The 23,230-nt window shown below is 40.8% G+C and overlaps 2 protein-coding genes across 4 annotated transcripts in view; both read left to right on the top strand.

Moving 5' to 3' along the window:
• The window catches only part of LOC128074290 (uncharacterized), a 497,996-nt gene extending 487,811 nt beyond the window's left edge, over positions 1 to 10,185 (top strand). Inside the window, exon 2 of the mRNA XM_052669992.1 lies at positions 9,745 to 10,185. Coding sequence (XP_052525952.1) covers positions 9,745 to 10,185 — 441 coding nt within the window. The remainder of the gene's footprint in view (positions 1 to 9,744) is intronic.
• The window catches only part of PDE4D (phosphodiesterase 4D), a 570,552-nt gene that overhangs the window by 808 nt on the left and 546,514 nt on the right, over positions 1 to 23,230 (top strand). The window lies entirely within an intron of this gene.

Genomic DNA, 23,230 nt, shown 5'->3' on the forward strand with positions numbered 1-23,230 from the left:
AAAATCTCCTCGCAGTGAATTAGAAGCCAGTGGGAAATGCTGTTTAGGATCTGCAGTTTAATCTGACGGAGTTATCACAGTGACTCCCTGGTTGGTTTCCTGTCGACTGAGGTTTAAAACAATAGAGCTGTAGATTTAAATCAGAAATTAGAAAGCTACCAATCTGGAGCTCTACACCTCTCCCATAAATGCTGCAAAGTCATATCCATTGCTATAAATGCATTAGTTCACCTAAAGGACTTTCCGTGCTGCTTTTTTTTTTCCACTGGAAACATCATTTCATTGTGTGGTGTAATAAAGCTAGCATTTGTGGGTAAATAGCTTGGGTTCTGCTAAGAACTGCATACTTTCTGCTAGCAGGACAGCAGCCTTTGCTATTTCTTATTAGCTTTCCTTCTTGAAGCTGTAACTTTTCAGATGGATTTGTGCGAGCAAATAACTTCAAAACAGCAAAAGTTTCACAGAGAGCTGACTTGCTCTATGCAGTGAATATGATAGCTTCCAGGGGTGTAAGATGCTTTTGCAAAATTTCTGTAAAGTCTTTTTTGTAAGCAAACCTTGCTCTTCTGTAATAGAAAAATAAGAATGCAGTATTGGCAATTCAGTTATCCCTTATTGTAAAATTCTAATTTCACACAGTATTTGGTTACATTTTCAAATTCTAAAACAAATAGAAGAGTTAACCCTTGAGTTTATGGTTATGGCAAAACAATTTCTTCTGTATTAGTATCCTTATGCTTATTGAGCTGTTTGTAAGGAAGATGCGCGTGTGTTTTTCTTCAAAAGGTCAATTACGCCGTCCTGCAGCAAACACAGTGTTGCTGTTTGCACATCTTGCATAGCGATTCTTAGAATCCAGCAGACCACAGAATGAAAGTCAATTCTGTAGTGATACCACTGAAAGTACTTACATTGGATGTGGCTCAGCAAAATAAACTAATTTCTCTGAATCACTTTATGAAGTTGAACAAAAAGTGTTTTGCTCATGCAGGTAATATTTGTGATAACTTCTGTCAGCTTTACCTTAATAGTCAGGTATAGTAAATAGCTACACTACTTTCATACGTACTACAAAACCTAAACCACAGTGAAATTCATTTTACAGGGAAGGTATGCAATTAGTGAGCTGACGAATGATAGTAAAATCTGCTCTATGAATAGTTCTGAAATAAGAAATCACAAGTCGTGAAAAGTTTGTTTTAGCGTTGTTTCTCTGTGACATATGCAAAACTTGGACAAGGTGGTGTGGGCTGAACTGTCAAGACACTTGCCACTTCCTTAAATGAATGTTATTTAATCTAGTCATGTTATTGAAGTCTGAATATGGCTATGTTATATGAGGTCAACAAAAATGAGATACATTAACTTATGGGAAAAAAAGCATTAATTTTTTAAGGGAGTTTTTTAAAGCAACATGTGTGGTGCAATGTCAAGAGGAGTGGTGTGGAAAATTGGCTGCATGGAGCAGAGTACATGCACTGTTTCAGTACCAGACCTTTCTTGATACAGAATTCTCTATGTAACATTTGGAATCTAACGTACTGCAAGCAGTGCCTACAGGCTGGATCAAAGCCCTTTTGTGCTGGATGCTGTTCAAACAAGTAGTAAAAGGCAGTCCCTGCCCTTACGAGATTATAAACCAAACAGGATGGTAGGCACAGGATGGAAGTACACACAGTTTAAACATAACCTTGGGCAAGTCATGGCAGGTCAGCAGCTCAAGGAGGAATGAAACCCTGGGATATATCTGTTCCATGCCATTGTATTTGCCATACAAAGAAAAAGAAAAAGAAAAAGAAAAAAGAAAAAGAAAAAGAAAAAAAGAAAAAGAAAAAGGAAAAGGAAAAGGAAAAGGAAAAGGAAAAGAAAAAGGAAAAGGAAAAGAAAAAGAAAAAGGAAAAGGAAAAGGAAAAGGAAAAGGAAAAGAAAAAGAAGTGGGACATTGGAGTTTAGGGCTCGATCCAGAAGCAGCATGGATATGTTGTGAGAAGAGTAATCAAGTCTTTTTTCAGGATTAGGGGAGAATTTGCATACACTGAATGTTGTACTCCTTCATGTATATAAGCTTTCCTAATTCTGAGTTCAGTGCCTGCTGGACTACACATGCTTTTCTTGACGGAAACTTTGTCCCCTGCTTTGTTAACTAAGCATTCCAGTGTTTTATATCCTCTCTAGGAAGTCCAGACAGCTGTGTTTTTAAGAACTCTTCAAAAAAGTTTTTCCTAGCTGCTTAGTGGAGACTTAGATTTGCATTCTTGTTTAGAACATGACAGACTTTTCTGTATAAATTCAAGGAAAAAAAGCTCATGTTATAATTTGTGAATCACTACTACCCCGACCCTTACTAACGGAATGCAAGGTAAAGATGAAGAAATGCTTTCATATGTAATTTGGAAGAACTTATCAGAAGAACTAAAATCCCCTTTAAACTGAAGTTTGCTGGAAGAACTAAAATCCCCTTTAAACTGAAGTTTGCTGTGATGCTGTGCTATTGAATTATCAGTGTAAGCTCAGGTGTCCATTCCAGAAAGACAATTTATGTAAAAACTTCCATGTGCTTTGGAAAATTCTTCCGTAAACATTTAGCTTACGAATTTTCATATCTGTCTGCTCAGTCCAGCACTAGAATCCTGCTTTGTGTCTGTGTTATGGTCTCCTGACGGCAGTTAATTGTAAACCATTTGGAGCCAGTAAAGCATTTTTTTTCCATTTGTGCTTCAGTGTGCCAGATGTCAGCCCTGGGAAGAAGCCTTCATCCCAAAATTGAAAACAGACAGTTTTTTTTTCTGAAGAAATGCGCCCATCTTTGGCACTGCCCTTTATGCAGACAACTGACAAAAGTGATCCTACAAAACCACATAGCAATGCAAGAACTGCTTAGCAGGGCAGTTAGCACGGGCCCTTGCTTCTTCCACTAACTCATGGCAGCACTGGGAGTTAAGCACAGGCCAAAATACGTAAAGGAACTGCAAGGTCTTCCACTGCTTTCACAATGTAATTACTTGAATTATAACTTATATTACTTGAACTATAATAGCGAGTAACTTACAGAACATCACTGCTTATCCTGGATTTTTTCTTGTACTCCTTGGTCTTACAAATTCAAAATGCTTTGGCTTCATGGAAGAATGTACTAACACAGTTGTGCTTTTACGTTACAAAGCATAATGAGCTAATAACAAGAAATCCAGAGTTCACACACAGAATATGTGATCTTTGCCTAAAGCAAACTGAATTTTTACTTCTCTCTCTCTCTCTTTTTTTTTTTTTTACAGTGATCAATTTGCATTCCTAAATTAACTCTGTGCAATGTAAAGATTTTTCCAGAGTTTGAAAACAAATAGCTGAAGACAAATAAAATATGTATTTTTTCTTCTTAAATGGGCAAAGTGTTGCTTTCTTCCTTGCTGATCATTAGGAGTTAAAACAGCCTTGGAAAAAGAATGTAACCACATCAGAACAATAACACATTATACCCTCTTAAGACAGCATAGATATATCTGTGATATATGTATTCTGGCAGAGCACTCATCACATTCAAAGCTGTTGAGTTTATAGAGAGAGGAGAGGAGAAGAAAATCTACAGGGGAAAAAAAAAACAAAGTTCCAATCTTATTTGGCAACAGGAGGAAACAAAAGTAAGGAAGTGGGAACATTGAAACTGAAATTATCTGTTCAAATGAGTATCTTCAGAGCATCTTGAAAATATTGTTTTATACTTTAAAACAAAGTGTGTGATACAGCTTAGCCCTGAGGGGAGCAGAAAAATTTTCAGGTAGCATTATTAATGAGGCAGATTTGGCATGCTTGTGTAATGTTGCTACACTGACTTTCTGAAAAATATAGTACAGTGAGTGTACTGATACACACTTCAAAGTTGTACATGTCATTCAAATCAAGTGAGCATTTATGTTTGTGTATATTAAGGAAAAGACTCCAGCAAAAACAGTGCAGGTTGATTGAACTTATTCACAGTCTCGGAGTCAAGGATAGGATTGCCTTGGTTTCCTTTTGTAAATCTGAAAGAGTTATAATCTGTTTGTATGTGCCTGAGTGAAAGTAAATGATGCTGCACAAAGGAGAATACAGATGTGTTTTGCTTTTCAGGCAGTAACACATTCTCTCCCCAGCTAGCAGAGCTCTGGCTGCTGTGCAGAGAACTCACTGTTCCTTCAGGGTCTCACTGGAACTTGCTGTTCTCTGTATTAGAAACGATACTGTCTCCTGCATTAAAAAGTCTGCTGAGAGGCTTTACCTGCCTCAGTGACTCAGAGAGCCAGCAAAGCTCAGGTCTGTATTAGCCTGGGATTTGAGTTAAAGCACATACACACTCTGTTAGCTTTCTTGATGCATCATATCTTATGTATAATGTCATTTCCAGGGCTGCTAAGCTAATGCAGACCAAAACTGTTCTTGAATTTTCGTGATGAGAGATTCTCAGTGAAGGCCTCAAGTATATTGTATGGACCCTGCTAGAGTCAAATCTAAAATCATTCCGATTCAGTAATAGGTTTGGAAAAATGATAAAAGGAGAGAAATAGCAATGTGTGTATTAGCATTATCTGTATTCTTTCTGCTTGATGTGTGTTTGGAAGTTGCCAGAGGGAAAGTTAAAATCTGAAGTGGAGGATGAAAAGTAAGATGACTTCATGGCCTCTGACAGAAAAGGTTCCAGATGGAGATGCTGTAGGACCTGCTGAGTTGCTGAACAGTTTGCTGTGTAAACTGTGCTGGCAGAGCCTAAAAGAAGCTTTATACCTTTGCCTTTGCCTGAAACTTATATTTTTCTACTGTTTTGTTTGTTTGTTTGTTTGTTTAATTGCAATTGGACACTGTACATAGAATGTTAGACAAGAGGAGATAGGAAAGCAGTAGCTCTTCCCATGCAAAATTTTCAGTCTGTGACTCATCAAGTTTATCATGCCAGTTGTACTTCCCATTTGCTTATTCTGTCTTAGAATTTTGAAAATATAGGCCTTCACTTAATATCAATCTCCCTAGCATCATTATTTCTATAGCATAAAAATAAGTGGATTTTTACATGTATTATTTATAAAGATATACCCTCAAAACAAAGTTGGGGTATGGTGTATGTACATAAAAATACACATGCACAGCTTAAATTCTTACTTTTTTGCTAAATTTATGTGCTGTTTTTAAATTTTAGATGTAAGATTTCATTCAATCTGCACCATAAGGTTTTTAGTATTGGTGTTTAAAATGAATATTTAGCGAAGTTTAAATGTAGTCTTCCTATTTTTTGTCTTACTATCAAGTGATTTGATCCTTCTTAAGCCGTTTGAGGTTTGGATATCAGTGGGAAGAGTTGAAGATTCATTAATGTACAGGCAGTGAGTCTGTGTTAATTTCTATCCTTCTGCCTCTTCTTACCTGTCTCATCAGTAAAGCAATACAGAAGAGGAAATAAATTTGTATGAAAATGCTTTTTCTACTTTCTTTTGTCTGTGACACGTACGTGGACATGAAATTGCTGTGGCGAGGGGTCCCTTACATGTATAAATAATCTTCACGTGGAGAAAAGCTATAAAATCCAAATTAGATGTGTAACCACTTTTAAGAGCTGGATTTTTAATCTTCCACTTTTCGGAGTCTGAATGCTCTATACAGTTTCTGGAGTCAACTCACATGAAGGCCTGAACATCTGTGGCTCATCCACTTAAACAGATGGCAAGGTCTGTGATGTCCCAGGCATTTGCAGCGTCTGGCACAAATGTGTTTTACATCCACCTATCTTTGACCATTAAAAAGCCTGGCCTTGTTCCAGACTTTTGGTATATGAATTTTCTATCTGCATGTTATGTTTGAACTTGAGGGACATAAAATCTGTTATTTGCCTCTGTTATCTCCATATTGATGTTTTCTATGAAGACATTCAATTATGAAGAGAGGGGTATTTGTTAATTACTGAGCTGTTTTATGATAGATTCCCATATAATAGATATAGAACAGCATGTGTGTATACAGTAAAACAATTAAGTGAGATGTGAAAAGATCAGCTATTGATAAGCTGTGCATTTAATTAAAATGAAAAGGTATTGGATCATCAACCTGATGTTCTGCTAATCAACACTGTGGATTTTAAATGCAATTCTCTCTTTGCAAAACGTGTTGCTCTGAACAGTTCCCTGATTGCAAAACAGAGTTCAAGAACATAAACCTCAGTCATTACAGCCATTTCCTGAAGCCTTCTCACAGAACTAACACTAAAGTTCTGTATGAAAACATGCACATTCAGTTGCCTGGTCTTGTGCTGAGCTGTGGGAATACTGTTATGTGGGATAACCCACAGGAAGAGAGTGATAACATTGGCATTTCCCAAAAAGTGCAATACAGACTGATCAAATGGCAGTCTTCTAGTAATATTTCTGTGCAAGAAGAATAATGGCAGAGAGCATTTAAAACCCACATAAAGGTAGCACTGGAAAATAGCTTTATCAGTGTAATGGGTCTATAGGGCCTTCTATTCCAGGTTGCAGTGTAATGGGAAAAAAATAGCAATATCAGAAATGGAGGGGAAAGGGATTTTTCTGTAGGACTTTTAGAAACAGTTGTTGGTGCAGTTGCTGGTGTGAGGGTAAGTGTCTGGAAAAATGTATGCAACAATCCTTTCAGAATCCATTAATTGAAAAGCTGGGAAATGTCTTCCTCACTTAATAATGCATTTAGCAATTGTACTCAGATTTGAAGGCAGCGCTTTATGGCTTTGAGTCTTGGTTTTTCTGGAGACGTTGCACTAGCTTCTTTCTGAAATGCCACACGTACATGCTGCTTTTTAATGGAAAAAACCTGCTTATTTTGGATATTATTTTCCTCTAGCTTCAGCTACCAGCTTTAACTCTATCTCTTAGTAAGTTTTATTGCAGCTTAAGAGCAAAATATCACCTTCCAACTCTGTTATTAACGTGTGATAAAATCATTATAAATACTTTCCAGTGCTGGGTAAGATACTAAGGTTTTTAATATATTCTCTGGTCTCAGATAGTCTTGATCCGTCTCAGCTATGTGGAACATTACTTCAAAATTCCTCTCTTCATTTGAACCTTTTCTTCCTCAGAAGGTTTTCATGGCTCATCACAGTTGTCACCTTCAGAGACATTAAGCAATTTACCATGTGTGTCTTGTAAGCGGTAAGATGGTCTGTTCTAGAAAAAAACACCCTTATTTCCTCAGAAGTTTATTCTCCCTAAAACCTCTCTCTTCGTAACTTTTTGTATCAAAATTCACTGCAAGGTGGCCGCTAGCAGTTATAAATGTGTTTTTCTGATAGCAAGCAAAGTTAGCAGTGTTACTGGGATTGATTTATGTATCTATTTTTTTATGTATTATTTGAAATGGTAGATGTTTGCAAGGCTGCTGCGTCAGAATTCTTAACAAAGCAGGGATGAAGTACACTCCGGACTTGAGGCACCCATCTTACCCAGCTATGGCCTTAAAATATTATTCAGGCTTTTAGAAGGGGTAAAATGTGTGCATATGTTATATATATATATATTAGTATTTATTCATGGGAATATATACACATGCATACTTCTCCCTGTGCATATCTTGAAGAGAACATGTGAGATGATGTTGAAATTACATTTTCTTGCAAAAAAATCTTCTGAAGGTGAAATTTCCATAGTATGTAATATATTGTGTCCATTGTGCTCTAGAGTCTGGTAGGAGCATATGGCAGCAGTATTTGAGGGTATGAAGCCAGGGTGAAGGGAGACAAACCTGGTGAACCCTTGTAGGACCTTCCTGCTGAGAATGACCCCTGAGGAGTGCCTCCATTTCTGTTGTCCCTGGACATCATGCTAGCTGACAGTACTGTTCCTGCAAATGTATTTGCAGTTTTTGTGGAAGATCAAGGGTCCACAGTGCAAGCTTGCATCACAGCCAAGTTTTATTTAGCTTTTAGGAGTACAATTCTGTCCACTGCATCTGCCTTTCACCTTATGGAGCAGTATATTTTCTGGGTAACTTCTCAGCCTTCTCCCACACCAACTGACCAGCTTCCTGATCAACTCTCTGCTTGCTCAGGGAGGCAGGTTCTCTCCAACCTACTGCATTCTGTTTGCCTAATGAAGGGCAGTTCCCCACAGAAAACCTTTTGGCTATGAGGAATTCCTCTTTCTGGCACAGGGACTGTGCTTTGCTTCTCATGGGATGCGTGCTGCCTGCAGCACCTACTGTGGGCTTTGTGCAGGGCTTTATATCTATTGTTTTGGATGTGGTTCATCACTAAGTGACCCTGAGGAGTGTACCTGGACTCTAACTTCCCTTTCTTGCTTCAGCTGTATTGCTATCTGGGAGTTTTGTACCAAAAGACTTGAGAACTGCTTAAAAAACCTCAATGGAGGCTTTTCAATGGAAAGCTTTATCTAAGCACACTGAGGTGTTTATGTTTATGACGTATAAAGACAGCTCAAAAAAAAGGCACAGAATATTTTGACATGCACAAGAAATTAATTAATTTCAGTGGAAGTATGTGCTTGAAATTAGGCAATAATAAAACACCTTGCAGTATTCTGTTAAAAATGCATCTTAAAGTCAGTGAAAGGCTTGAAAAATGTAACTTTTCCCCTATTTTGTAGTTTTCATTATATAAAAGCCTGCTAGTGTTTACTGTTCGTCAGGTTAATTCATTGGCAGCTTAATAGGCAACGATTTTTTTAAGCATGCTATTTGCTTATATTTTTATTGATTTTCTTCACACCCACAGTGTCTGACATCAGTCTATCCAATACATACATACTTTAATCTGAATTGAGTTTCAGCCTTACGGGGAGAAAATATAGTGTTGCTTCAGGGAAGCAGCTGATACTCATATAAAGACAAAAGTCCAAAATTTGTATCAATAGTTCCTTAGGAAATCTGAAGTAACATACTGATGTTGTTAATTCATGAACAGACATTCTGTGAACAGAAAATTGCTTCTGGCTAATAAGATGTACAATACAGAATCACAGAATCACAGAATCATAGGTTAGAAGGGACCTCCAGAGATCATCGAGACCAATCCCCCTGCCAAGGCAGGTTCCCTACACCAGGTTGCACAAGCAGGTGTCCAGGTGGGTCTTATCTCCAGAGACATTCTCCTGGAGAATATCTCCAGAGAAAGAGACTCCACCACCTCCCTGGGCAGCCTGTTCCAGTGCTCCGTCACCTCACTGTAAAGAAGTTCTTGCGCACATTGCTGCAGAACTTCCTATGCTGCAGTTTCCGGCCGTTTCCCCTTGTCCTGTCTCCACTCACCACTGAAAAGAGTCCGGCCTCGCCATTCTGCCCCCCACACCTCAGATATTTATAGACCTGGATCAGGTCCCCTCTCAGTCTTCTTTTCTCAAGGCTGAACAGACCCAGTTCACTCAGCCTTTCTTCATAGCAGAGATGCTCCAGGCCCTCCACCATCTTTGTGGCCCTCCGCTGGATTCTTTCCAAGAGATCCCTGTCTTTTTTGTACTGGGGAGCCCAGAACTGGATGCAGTACTGCAGATGAGGCCTTACCAGGGCAGAGTAGAGGGGGAGGATCACCTCCCTCAACCTGCTGGCCACGCTCTTTTTAATGCACCCCAGGATGCCATTGGCCCTCTTGGCCACAAGGGCACACTGCTGGCTCATGGCCAACCTGTCGTATCTGTTCTCAACCCACCTCACTGTCCACTCATCTATCCCACACTTCCTCAGTTTCGTTATAAGGATGTTGTGGGGGACAGTATCAAAAGCCTTGCTGAAACCAAGGTAGACTACATCCACTGCTCTCCCCCCATCCACCCAGCCAGAGACAACATCATAGAAGGCTACCAGATGGGTCAAGCACGACCTCCCCCTTGTGAACCCGTGCTGACTACTCCTGATAACCTCCTTTTCTTCCAGTTGTCTGGAGATGACATCCAGCACCAGCTGTTCCATCACCTTTCCAGGGACAGAGGTGAGGCTGACTGGCCTATAATTGCCTGGGTCTTCCTTCTTGCCCTTTTTGAAGACCGCAGTGACATTGGCTATCGTCCAGTCTTCAGTCACCTCCCCCGTCCTCCAAGACCTCTCAAAGATGACAGAAAGCAGTTCAGCAATCACCTCTGCCACCTCCCTCAGCTCCCGTGGATGCATCCCCTCGGGTCCCATGGATTTGTGAACATTGGTGTTGCCTTGGCGCTCTTGGACCACCTCTTCCCTGACTGAAGGGAGGTCTTCCATTCCCCAGATCCTCTCACTAACCTCCAGGGTCTCGGATTCCTGATGGGGAGCTTTTTTCACTGAAGACAGAAGCAAAGAAGGCATTCAGTATTTCCACCTTCTCAGCATCCCCCGTTAACAGAACACCCCTGTCACTTAGCAGGGGAGCCACATTCTCCCTAGTCTTCCTTTTACTGTTAACATACTTTAAAAGGCCTTTTCTATTATCCTTTATCACCTTTGCCAGATTTAATTCCAGGCGGGCTTTAGCCTTCCTTTTCACATCCCTGCAGGCTCTGACAACATTCCTGTATTCTTCCCAAGTGGTCAGATCCTTTTTCACATTTCCTGGACCTTATTCTTCCCTTTGAGTTTGTGTACCAGCTCCTTGCTCATCATACAAGTACTTTATATACATTGCATATACAGTATATATACATGTAACTGGGTGGAATAATTCTGGCACTGGAACTACAATCAAAACTTAGAGGTGCTGCTTTGAGTGTAAAGTTTTACTGACACATACACCAAATATTTTAGTGTGCTATACTCTGTGATCGTAAGTTATTCACTAATGGCTGAATTAAGACAGTTGAATTGAGAAGCAAATCATATCATTGTGATAGAATGACAACTTATCATAATATACTGGCTTTATCATTATGCCTTTTTTTCCCCCTAGTTGCTGCTTAAATTCATTTTCTTATCATTCAGATGTGTAAATCATCAGCTGTCAAACAGTAATTTTGGAATTCGGTTACACTTTTTTATTTATAAAAGTCAGTGAAATAGTTTATATAAGACTATGTAAATAGGTTGCAAATAACCTATTTTAAAAGCACAATGGTAAAAGCATTTATAACATTAATCCCTTCATGAAACAGCATTTTAAACCTGATTATTCTAAAAGTCCTAGATTTAAACAAAGCCATGGGTAGGCTTGACATATTCAATTCTAAAAGTCAAGAAACAATGATGTTTTACATATGCTGTGCACCTAGTACCTGATTTCAATTTGGATCTCTGAAACCAAAATGCAGATCACAAAAAACATACAGCTGCAGGAAGGCTTTAGGGTTATGCTGCCAGTTACTACACTGTAGATCACTCTATAAAAGAAAAGGAAGTGTCTTGGGCAGCAGTTTCAGATACATTTTCTGCCTGCTCTGCAAAATCATGGGTTTAATTTCATTTTTTTAAGAAGATTTTAATCTGCTCATTACATCTGTCTCTGTGTGTCCACATCTCTTCTCTTTGTGTATTTCAATCTAGTCCTCACCTTTGACAATTTGTCCTGTATTTCCTTTTGTCAGTCTATCACAGACTTTTCTCTTTTCTCATTAGCCATATTGATTTCAATTCCTACTTTTCTCTGTTATCTCATCCTTCCCATCACTTCTCCACATCAGTCTTTATCTCTTCTTTCCAGGCACTTTGACTCCCTGATGTATTGCCATAGCTCCCTATGTTTCAGTACTTGCCATGACTCAAAATCACGATCAATCTTGAGAAGGAGAATCTTATTGGTTAAAAATACCTACACCTGCTCTGTATTTGAGATGTTACTCCACTATAACTTCCTGGTTGTAGACATGTCAACTGCATATCCTTCTCAGTCTTGGCATGCTCCTGCACAGCATGGATGTCATGTCTGCACATGCTGAAATAAAATAGAAGATTGATCAGTTAGTCTAAGTCTGAAAACTCAGCTGCAAGACTTGCACCTATTGTGGTCATGTCAAATAATTCATTGTTTTTTTCTTTTCACCCAGATGTCCTATTATTTGCAAATATTTTCAGGGCTAATTGAAAGCATGTATCCAGTCTTCTTAATTTATCCAAATTTTCCTTTCATTGGATTCTGCAGATTCACTGAACTCTGTAGCTAACCTGTGCCCCAAAAATTCATTTTGAATGAAATGTTTGTCTGTTAAAGCATGGGTGTCCAACCTCTTGGCGTGCTAGAGCCATATTGAGTGAAGACAAATTGTCTTGGGCCACATATGAAATATATAACTTAGTTAATGTATATAGAAAAGAAAGCTTTTTTTTTTTTTTTTTTTTTTTTTTTAAAATATATTAATTAATTAAGGCATAAAAAAAGAGAGCATTAAAACTTAAAAGTAGTGGGATATTTGACTTTGTTTTTGTGAAATTAATGCATCATCCTGCTTTGATGGCTGCAGTTGCAGTTCTCAGTGAGCTCTCAAGATGTCTGTCAGAGATTTTTGATGAGTTTTTACACTTAGCTTTGTCCTTGAAAATACTTGTCCACAAATGTATCTACTGCCAAAACGTGATGACATGAGTGAGGCAAGACTGTGAAGTAAGGGTTATTTCTCTCTGGTAAGATAAAGCTTATAGTAGTCTGGTAAAGAGATGTAATCAGACATTTGAGTTGAATATCTGATTGCAATTTTAAACATTCCTTTTGAAAATGGCAGGTCATGTATTGAAAGTGGGCTGCAAATATACAAAAAAAATGGTGATTTTTTCAGCAATCTTGAAACCTGTTCTCAAATTCCTTTGTCAAAACAGCAAGCACAGCTGCATATTTTTCACTTAGCCAGTGTGTCAAAATGCATGGAATAATTTGCCGTAACATAGAAACAGAAATCATAGAAACCATGGAATTGCTCAGGTTGGAAAGGACCTTAAAGATCATCAAGTCTAACCATGATGTAACCATACTACCCTAACAAGCCTCTGCTAAATCACGTCCCTAGGCACCACATCCAAATGGTTTTTAAACACATCCAGGGATGGTGACTCAAGCACCTCCCTGGGGAGCCTATTGCAGTGCTTAACAACCCTCCTGTAAAGAATTTCTTCCTGATATCCAACCTAAACCTCCTCTGGCACAACTTGTAGCCATTTCCCCTCGTCCTGTCACCTGTCACCACTCTCATTGCAATCACCTTTCAGATGTTGGGAGAGAGCAATAAGGTTTCCCCTCAGCCTCCTTTTCCATAAACTAAACAGCCCCAGTTCCTTCAGTCCCTCCTTGTAGGCCACATTCTCCACGCCCTTCACAAGCCTTGTTGCCCTTCTTTGGACCTGCTCCAGCACCTCAATGTCCTTTCTGTACTGAGGTGCCCAAAACTGAACACAGTACTTGAGGTGAGGTGTCAACAGTGCCGAGTACAGGGTCAGGATCACTTCCCTAGTCCTGTTCTCCAAACCATTCCTGATACAAGCCAGGATGCCACTGGCCTTCTTGGCCACCTGGGCACACTGCTGGCTCATATTCAGCTGACTGTCCATCAGTACACCAAGGTCCCTTTTTGTCGGGCAGCTTGCCAGCAATTCCTCCCCAAGCCTGTAGGGTTGCCCATGGTTGTCGTGACCAAAATACAGGATCCAACACTTGGCCCTATGAAACTCATAGTTTATCTTGGCCAGTCAATCCAGACTATCCAGGTCTCTTTGTAGTGCCTTTCTGCCCTCCAGCAGATCTACACTTCCCCCCCAACTTGAGCTGGCACTCCCTGATTTCAGCTCAGACTGCGCTGATCACACACTGATTTCAGGTTCTGTGGGAGATAGGTGCACACCCCAGGCTGGGGCCAGCCACTCAGCGAAGTAGAGCCACTGCCATGATAGCACGGTGCGGGGGGCGGCCATGGGATGGGCTGTACACATGCAGCCCACAGGTTGGATATGCCTGTGTTTAGAAAAATGGCACTCCAAACAAATTAAGTTTGGTAAAATTTATCAGCAGCTGGAAATGGATTCATACGAGAAGAGCAGTAGAGGAATTTTATCTAAGGGTTGTGTAGTTTGAGGGCTGATTGCAGTCACTCTGTGAGTCTTTCCTACGTTTCAGTAAGGATGATAAAACAAGTATTGTGCACTTCAGAAAGCTTTGGGAAGGGAAGCTCCTGCCATCAAAGGTGTGATGAGACTAGGCTTTATGGCAGCCAGTTTCATGATGATTAAATGACAGTCTCTTTGGCAGTATTTGTTGCTTTCCTTTCTCTTGTAGATGGGAGTTGGTTTACACAGTTGCCCTTAAGTAAGCACAGGTGTTCGCTGTAGTCTGACAGACACAGCTGAGTACAAGCATTAGCTTGGCTTGAGCTACAGCTGACCATCTGGACCCTGAATTTCTAAAGGATTCTTTCCAAATCAGGCTTAGCATTCCCCTCTGCTACGCAGTCATCTGGTTTTAATTCCATTTCTTGGGAAATATGTTGCTGATATGTACAGGGCAGATTCTGTACAAAGAGCAATATTTTGCCCTTAATATAAAGCTATTTTAGAGCAGTCTTTTTTTTTTTTTTTTTTTTTTTTTTTTTTCTTTCCCTCTTAATCTAGTTCAAATCAAAACATAGTTCTCCCAACTCCAGTGTGCATTGGAAAGCATTTTTCAAAGCTTTGCAAAAGCTTTTATGTGGAAATGAAAGTTTTAAATTCATGATTAGGGCATTAATTTCTCACACCAAATTTCTTAAGGCAGTTGTGTAAATGTTCTAAGTGCCATTAATTTTATATTTGTTAAAAAATAAACAAAAAGAGAGCTCCTAGGTAATATTTCCTATTTCCTGCTTCACCATACCTTGTGAATGGTGAGAGATAACAGAATAGTTTGGTTAAAACAAGACAGATTTACGAAAGTATCTCCCTAGATCCAATCTCTCCTCTCCTGGGTGAAGTCAGGAACGGATCTTCATATTGAAATGTATGATCAGAACTGTCTAAAAACATTTTAAAGTGCACAGAGTTCTTTCAATTGCATAAGAGAACACCCATTTTGTTGAACATCTGACTAATACTTGTGATACTATAAAGTTGTACGTGCAGCATAAAACCAGGAAAAAATATATTTTTTTATTAACAATCTTCTGTTTCCTTTTAATTATAACAGTCTAAATTATAGGTTGAGTTTGGAAGGGACCTCTGAGGATCAACAGCCACATCAATCAGGCGAGCAGATGGCTCAGGTCCATGCCCTGTCAGATATCTCCAATAATGTTTCTGAATGCTTATTTTAAGTTTATTTCTGTATTTTTCTATTGTAAGAATATTTTTCCAACTTAAGATTTTAGGAAAGTACCTATTATCATTGCATTTGGTAGGGATAGAGTTCCTTTGATGGGAAGATACTTTTCCTAATGATTTTTCCCTAAAAACAACCTGTATTCCTTAGATGAAATAAGGACAAAAGTTCTATGGCTATGAGTTTCGATAAAGTTTAAAAATTCTTTTATAAATAAGTTTGGGGGGAAAAAAAGAAAAAAAAAAAAAAAGAAGGATTGCCTCTGGACTCACTCAGTTATCACAAACAGAGACCTGAGACAGCACTCTGTCTACAAAATACAATAATTTACAATAAATAACAAGGATGTCTTGACTCCAGCCAGCGAAAACTGGGGCAGACAGGAAAGAAAAACAACATGTATCTGAGTTTATCCCCAAACAGTTTGCAGAATAAAGGTTATTTTCATTCGTATGCATCTCTAGAATGAACAGGCTCACTCTTTGTTGACTGAAAGATAAAAGCTCTGCAGATCGTTGTATGTATTTCTATAGTAAAAATACACATTGCCATATTGAAAAGAATGTAGTGGTAAATACTTGGATATTTACCTATGGTGGAGTACTGCCTACCCTAGTTTGTTCTTTACTTTTGTTGTTCTTCCTTTATTGAATGTTTGTATATTGCACAGCTGTTGGCATTTGAAACTTTCAAATTAATCTCTATATGCCCTTTGTCCAGATATTACACTGCACTAAAGGAAGGAATGTGTAGAATAAATCTTTTTAAAAATGGTAGGCAAAGTACATATATTAAAATATTGTTTATTTGATTTCATTAAAAGTTGCAAGTTTTTCGAAACTGCTTTAGACTGAAATGGGAAGACAAGTGACAGACTTTGCTGAGTGAAATAGTCTTCTTCAATGTCTTGGTCATGAGAAAACTCAAGTGACAGTAACAAGTTACTGTCCCGCAGGAATATTTCACATCATCAGGTACTTTCTCTTAAAGGCTAAGATAAACATGTAAATACTTGGCATTGACTGTGTCTGAGCTGAGTTTTGTCAGATTTTGTGAGACATGTTTCTTAAACATGAGCTCACATCTCTACCTACAAAGTATGTGTTGGCTCTATGGAGTGCCATCATGATAAAACACAGGATATATTTTGTGCTTAGTGGGTTGACGTCCCAATTAATAAAACAGCTGCAGTGGATGCCATCTATCCAGATCCCTCTGCAGATACTTCCTGCGCTACAGAATCATATAAGATGGAAAAGACCTGACCAAGATCTAGGTGACCTAGATCTCCTGCACTTAGCATGTGATGACACTGAAGATGACCTGCTCTGTGACCTTCCTTGGCAGCAGGGTCAGACTGACAGATGTGTAATTCCCCAGATCCTGCTTTCTGCCCCTATAGACGAATATCATAGTTGCTAATCTCCAGTCTACTGAGTCCTCCCTGATAGCCCAGGATTGTTGGTAAATGATTGAAAGTGTCAAGGTAAGCACTTCTGCCAGCTACCCCACTACTCTTTTTCAGATCCTATCTCACTCTGTAAGATCAATGCATGTACATTTCTCCTTGCATTAAGAGGGCTTCATTGTGCTAGCCTTGTTTTTGTCCAGGCTTTGTGCAATATCTCCATCTCTTCAATGCAGAGCAAGATCTTGTACTGGACACAGTACTCCCCCAAACCTGGCATCCCCAGCATTGAGCAAAAGAGAAGAATCCCCTGTCTCAGCCTTCTAATGCAGCCTTCTTTGCCACAGGCTCACACTGCTGGTTCTTGTTCCACTTGCTGTCTCGCAGGACCACAAGGGGCTTTTCTGCTGACTTAAGAGGGATGAGGTGCAGAAAGAAATGGGGAGAGCCTTGCAGGCTGCACAGGTCACTGTCTCCAGAGGTGGGAAGTCCTTCTGGGCTACCAGGCAAGAGCATTTGGTGATGGGCAAATGTTATGAGGAAACACTGTTCAGAGAGAGGCTCATAGAAATGTGTGAGATTCCCCATATGCTTTCTTGGGGAACATCTGAAAAAGGGAGCATGGGAAGGGTGAAGCTGGATGAGGAAGAAAGCAGGGGGCTCAAGGAGCTCCCTGTTCTATCTGAGAGTCTCAGAGAGTTCCATGGAGTGCCACCGTGGTAAAAGAAAGGATCCCCTTTGTGCTAAGATGGCTGATGTCCACCCTGATAAAAACAGTTGTAATGACTGGTGTTCAAGATTGGCTGTAGCCAAGGTGTAAGGATGTATTTGGTTGTTAGAAAAGATACTTGTTCTTGGGGTAACCAAATCAAATGCTCCATCAGGCAGCCAGAGCAGTGGGACAACAGGGCCCATGTAGATGCTACCCACAAGCTCAGGCTGATTCTTTAAGACTTATTTGTCATTTATTATAGTCCTTAACTTGCTGAGTATTTCCAAGTCTAAAAGGTAGATTTGGCTAAGTAATGCTGGGTTTCCAAGAGAAGAACATCAAGTTAGGTTGGATATTAGGAAAAATTTTGTCTCAGAAAGAGACAAAAATGGTAGGTATTGGAAGAGGCTGCCCAGAGAAGTGGTGGAGTCACCATCCCTGGAGGTGTTCAAGAAATGTGGAGACATGGCATGTGGTCAGTGAGAGACATAGTATGTGGCATGGTGGTGATGCACCAATGGTTAGACTAGGTGACCTAGGCTGCAGCCCTGGTGGGGGGTATGTACCACCTACCCTGGTCATGACAAGTGCCTCTCTCAGACATAGCTTCTAACAGAAGAAGCATCTGTGCAGACCATGGTCTATGGGGAGTGTCCAGGCCTTACTCTTGGAAAAGAGTAGAGTGGAAAACTCTCCTGTGTAAGATGTACCCAGGTGGAGGAACTCCTGTAACTGTTGAGTGACCTGCACAAGACAGTCAAAAGGCTGTGTGCTCTCAGGGAGGCAGAGGAGTCAGACGCATTCATGTGCAGCCTGCACTGAATCCACAGTCCGGAGCCAAACAGCCCCAAACTGCCCCACTGGCGTATGCATTTGGAGAGGAACAAACAGTGATGAGAAATGGCAAATTGCCAGGAGAAAGACTGACAAGAGGAAAAAAGCCTGCCTCAAAGACTGAAGTGCCTCTGCAGAACTACTTCACGCCTCTCCAGCCTGAGAAGGAAAAAGAAACAATAACAGGTAAGTTATCTGAAGTGAGTAAAGCAGCCAGACCTTCTCCCCGCTGTTTAACAACTAGTGAAACTAAGAAAAAGCTATTGGTGATAGTAGTGGGTGATTATCTTCTGAGGGGTACAGAAGCATCCATTTGTTGCCCTTACCTGCAATCTAGAGAGGTCTGCTAGGTCTGCTGCTTTCTGGGGGCCCGGAAAGGACATCAAGGACATGACAGAGAGACTGCCGGACCTTGTACATCTCACAGACTACTGCATCCTGCAGTACTTCCCATAGGCACCAGTGACACAACTGTCAGCTATCTGAAGAATATCAAGAGGGACTACAAGGAGCTGGGAGCAGCAGTGAAGAACTTGGAAGCATAGGTAGTCTTCTCATCAATCCTCCAGGTTAGGGAAATGGGGAAGGAAGGGACTGGCAGAATTAAGAAAACCAGAAAATGGTTAAGGGAGTAATATCGTTGTGAACAGGGCTTTGGCTATTTACATCATGAAACTAATTCTGAGAAATCTGGTCTTCTGGGGGATGACAGGGTTAATCTGTCAGACAAGGGGAAGACCATCTTTGGCAGCAAGCTTTCCAAATTTGATCAGGATGGCTTTAAACTACAATTGCTGGGGGTGGGGTTCCTCAAATCATTGCACTTTGAGGCTGATAGTGGTAATGGATACCTTGAGCCTGGAGTTGGATCACAGGCTAGTAAGACAGCACCTATACATATATATATATACCTATAAGATAGCACAGGATAAGGGAACTCTAATTGGTAAATTAGCTTCAATGGGAGCTCAATTTGAGTGCCTGTATACCAGTGTGCGGAGCATGGGGAACAAGCAGGAGGAAATGCAGACTTGTGCGTGCCTATGGGGCTATGATGTCATTGGCATCATGAAACACGGTGGGATGATCTATTCCAGTGTAGGAATAGACTGTATAAAGTCTTTAGGAAAGTCAGGCAGGGGAGAATCATAGAATCACCAAGGTTGAAAAAGACTCACAAGACCATCCAGTCCAACCATCCACCCGTCACCAATAGTTCTCACTAAACCACGTCCCTCTACACAAAATCCAAACAATGGATTTTTCAATGGATTCAATGTGAGCCAACAATGTGTAGTTTCAGCCCAGAAGGCCTGGTTTGCATCATGAGAAGTGTGACCAGTAGGCAAGGGAAGTGATTCTGCAACTGAACTCTGCTCTTGTGAGAACCCACTTGGAGTTCTGTGTCCAGTTCTGGGCCCTCCAACACAAGAAGGACATAGAGTTGTTGGAAAAGGTCCAAAGGAGGGCCACAAAGATGATCAGAGGGCTGGAGCACCTCCCCTATGAGGACAGGCTGAGAGAGCTGAGGCTTTTCAGCCTGGAAGAAGAGAATGCTCTGAGGAGACCTCATTGCAACCTTCCAGTACCTGAAGGGGACTAACAGGAAGGCTGGGGAGAGGCCTTTTATAAAAACATGTAGTGATAGGATGAGGGAAAATGGTTTTAGACTAGAAGAGGGTAGATTTAGACTGGATATCAGGAAGAAGTTTTTTACTCTGAGGATTCTGAGACACTGGAACAGCTTGCCCAGTGAGACTGTGAGTGCTCCCTCCCTGGAAGCACTGAAAGCCAGGCTGGATGGGGCAACCTTGTCTCTAGGGAGATGTCCCTGCCTATAGAGGGGAGTTAGAACTACATGATCTTAAAGGTCCTTTCCTACCAAAACCACTCTATAATTTTATGATGGGTCTCCATTCAGGGCTGTCAGGGCACTGCCCTGCAGCCTGTTGAGAGAGTGTTGCTCAGCCCTGGAGTTGCATCAGCCCTCCTCTCTCAGTTGATCCTCCACCGCCTCCTTTGTCAGATCTGCAGAGAAACTGTTGCTGGGCCATGGATGCAAGGTGTAGTTGGCAGTGAGGATCTGTTCTGCCTCTCACTGCCAATTTTCCTCTAGCTGTAAGGGGATGAGCCAAACACATGGTTCTGGTTGCTGCCATCTGCTCTGACCCTGTACAGGATGTGGTCAATAGGCAGAACCCCAAGGGAAGCCCAGAAAGCAACTGGAGCCTGGACAGCCACACATCAGAGCTAACAGGAGGGATCCCTGAACCAAATACAGCTGCTGTAGAACAGGTATTGGTGCTTCTCTGTGATGTCACAGGGGTGCTCCCAAATTCCACACAGCAAGTACAGCAGCCTCTGAAGGGAGAAGGCTATTGCTTTGCAGGACTTTTTCTATCTTGTAATGGCCTTCTTGCTTGGCCTCAGACTTGTCAGGACCCATGTTGGTCCTGAGCACTGTATTCCTGCAATGCAAGTGGGGAACCCTGGTGATGTCGGTACAAATTGTGTCCAGAGCACTGAAGACTGTCAGGGAAGGACTTGCCCCTTGTTGCTCATGAGAATGCACTTGTTGGCAAGTTGTTTTGTTCTTTAGCCTCCTGCACAGTGAAGAAATGTTTTTCGGTGTTAGCCTGAACCTCTGTCTGCCGTGTTCCGTTGTGCCCATTGCCTCTTCTTCTGTCACTGGTCACCACCGAAAAGAACCTGGCTCCATCTGCTTTATACCCTCCCTTTGTATTTGTATACCTTGATGAGATCCCCTGAGCCTTCTTCCTGCTGAAGAATTCCAGCTCTCAGCCTTTCCTCATAGGAGAGACACTCTATTTTTTGCCTTCATGAGGATGGAGAAGACCCTTTAGATCAAGTCCAACTTTCCACTTAACACTACCAAGTCAACCACTAAAATGAGTGCCTAAGCATCACATCCATAGGTCTCCAATTCCACCAGAGTTGGCAAACCCACCCCTTTCCTGTGCAGCCTGTTGCAACGCCTGAATAGCCTTTCCGTCGATATCCAATCTAAACCTCCCCTAGAGCTGAGGCCATTTCCTCACATCTTATCACTCATTACCAGAGAAAAGAGGTTGATGCTCACCTCTCTGCAGCTTCCTTTAAAGAAGTTGTAGAGAGCTGTGAGGCCTCCTCTCCTTTTCACCAGACCAGACAACTCCAGTTCCCTCAGCTGTCACTCACAGTTCTTGTTTTTCAGTCACTTCAGCAGTGTTGTTGCTTTTCTCTGAATGAGTTACGGAATCTCCATACTCTACTTGAAGCAAGGGTCCTGAAACTGGCCACAGCACTTGAAATGTGTTCTGTATCACTGGGCAGAAATACAATCACTTCCCAAGCCCTGCTGGCCACATGATTTCTAATGCAGGCTGGGAGACCACTGGCCTTCTTGGTCCACTTGGCACATGGCTGGCTTGTGTTCCGATGGATTTTGACCAGCACCAGCAGGTCTTTTTCTGCTCGGCAACTTTCAAACTGATCTTCCCCAAGCCTGCACCACTTCATGAGGCTGTTATGACTCAGGAGCCGTTTCTGGCTTTTAGCTTGTTGAATGCCATACAGCTGGGTGCAGCCCATCGGTACAGCCGATTCAGATCCCTCTGCAGATCAACACTTCTTCCCAATTTGATATCTGCAGATGTACTGAGGAGCACTCAGTTGTTCCACTGCTTGATCATCTCTACAACAATGATTTCCCAGTGTTCAGAGAGAACCTTTGTCTCTAGTGTTTCGTGCCCACTTACTCTGCTCTCAGAATCACTGCAATTAACCTTTTTTTGGTGGCTGTTAGGCTTTCTGCTATGATGAAGAGATACACTCCATCATCTTTTTTTCCTTTGCTGAGCTCTCCCCAAGAGTTGTGTTAGGTTTTTCTGAAGTTATTTAACAAAGGTTTTCTTAAACCTCTATTTTCTTAAATACATATTTGGATTTTTTGAAACTGCAAACAATTAGTACAAAAAGATAAATTCAAATTTGCCCTCATCAACTAATAAGATTTTGAAAATGAATGAATTCTAATGATTAAGTAAATGTTCTGAAGAATGTGACAAAGATTATAGTATGGATTTTTTTCTTTTTTTTTCTTTTGTCCGTAATTGTAATTGGAAATATAAATTATTCTTCTTCTTTCATCATCCCTTCCATTCTTCACCATCTAATTTTCAGGAAAGTATCCATCTTTGGATGCCAGAAATAGACCACCAGCTGTTTTTATTAAAGTCTTGTGTAGTGCATAACCTACTGAATGTAATAAAGAAGAATGTAATATTGTGCTCTTGTGCAGCTCTGAGAACATATTGTGAGTTTTCTTGAAGTGTGAAACTTTCTTAGCTGGTATTTATTTAGCAATGGAAGCATTTGTAGAAATGAAGTCAAGCAGAACTGTAGAAGTTAGCGTCAAGCAGAACTGAAAATTATTGGAGCATTTTCCTTATTATAACAGGCCTCATGGAGAAATTCATATAAAGTTTGTTTATATTACAGTTTGATTATCTTCCTTTAAATACTCTCCATATTTCATTGTGTAAATATAAGAACATAATCTAGATTTTTAGCTACAGCTCATGATGTTCATTATCTTTTTTTTGCCCCCATATCAACACCTCCATTTTATTCTTACCTGCTTTAAATCAGGCAGAGTTTTTGTCCAGTGTTCATCTGAGGCCCTCTGTCACTATGATGATTTGGGTAAAAGGGAGAAGTAGAAATTCAACTTTTCAGTTAGGGAGATAGTTCTGAAAATTATAGGAGTCTATGATTTGGGGGAAACCTACCTGAAAAGGACATTCTGGTTTCTGAGATCACTTGTTGTTAATGAAACACAGCAAAAGTGAGATAATTCTGAAGAAAGCTCATAGTATTTAATGAAATTCTCATTAAGAACAGTAGCTACTCTAGAGAGCTTGACCTTAAAATTGTCCAACAGTAGATTTTGCTGCCAGGTGTAGGGCTGTAGGTCATGTAGGTCACAAAGTGGTTGGGTCTGAAGGGACCTCAAAGATCAGAGAACCATAGGTCAGCTAAGGTTGGAGGGGATCTTAACAATCATCCAGTGCCAACCCCCTGCCACGGACAGGGTTGC

Source organism: Tympanuchus pallidicinctus, unplaced genomic scaffold (assembly GCF_026119805.1).
Source record: "Tympanuchus pallidicinctus isolate F22 unplaced genomic scaffold, pur_lepc_1.0 scaffold9, whole genome shotgun sequence".
Lineage (NCBI taxonomy): Eukaryota > Metazoa > Chordata > Aves > Galliformes > Phasianidae > Tympanuchus > Tympanuchus pallidicinctus.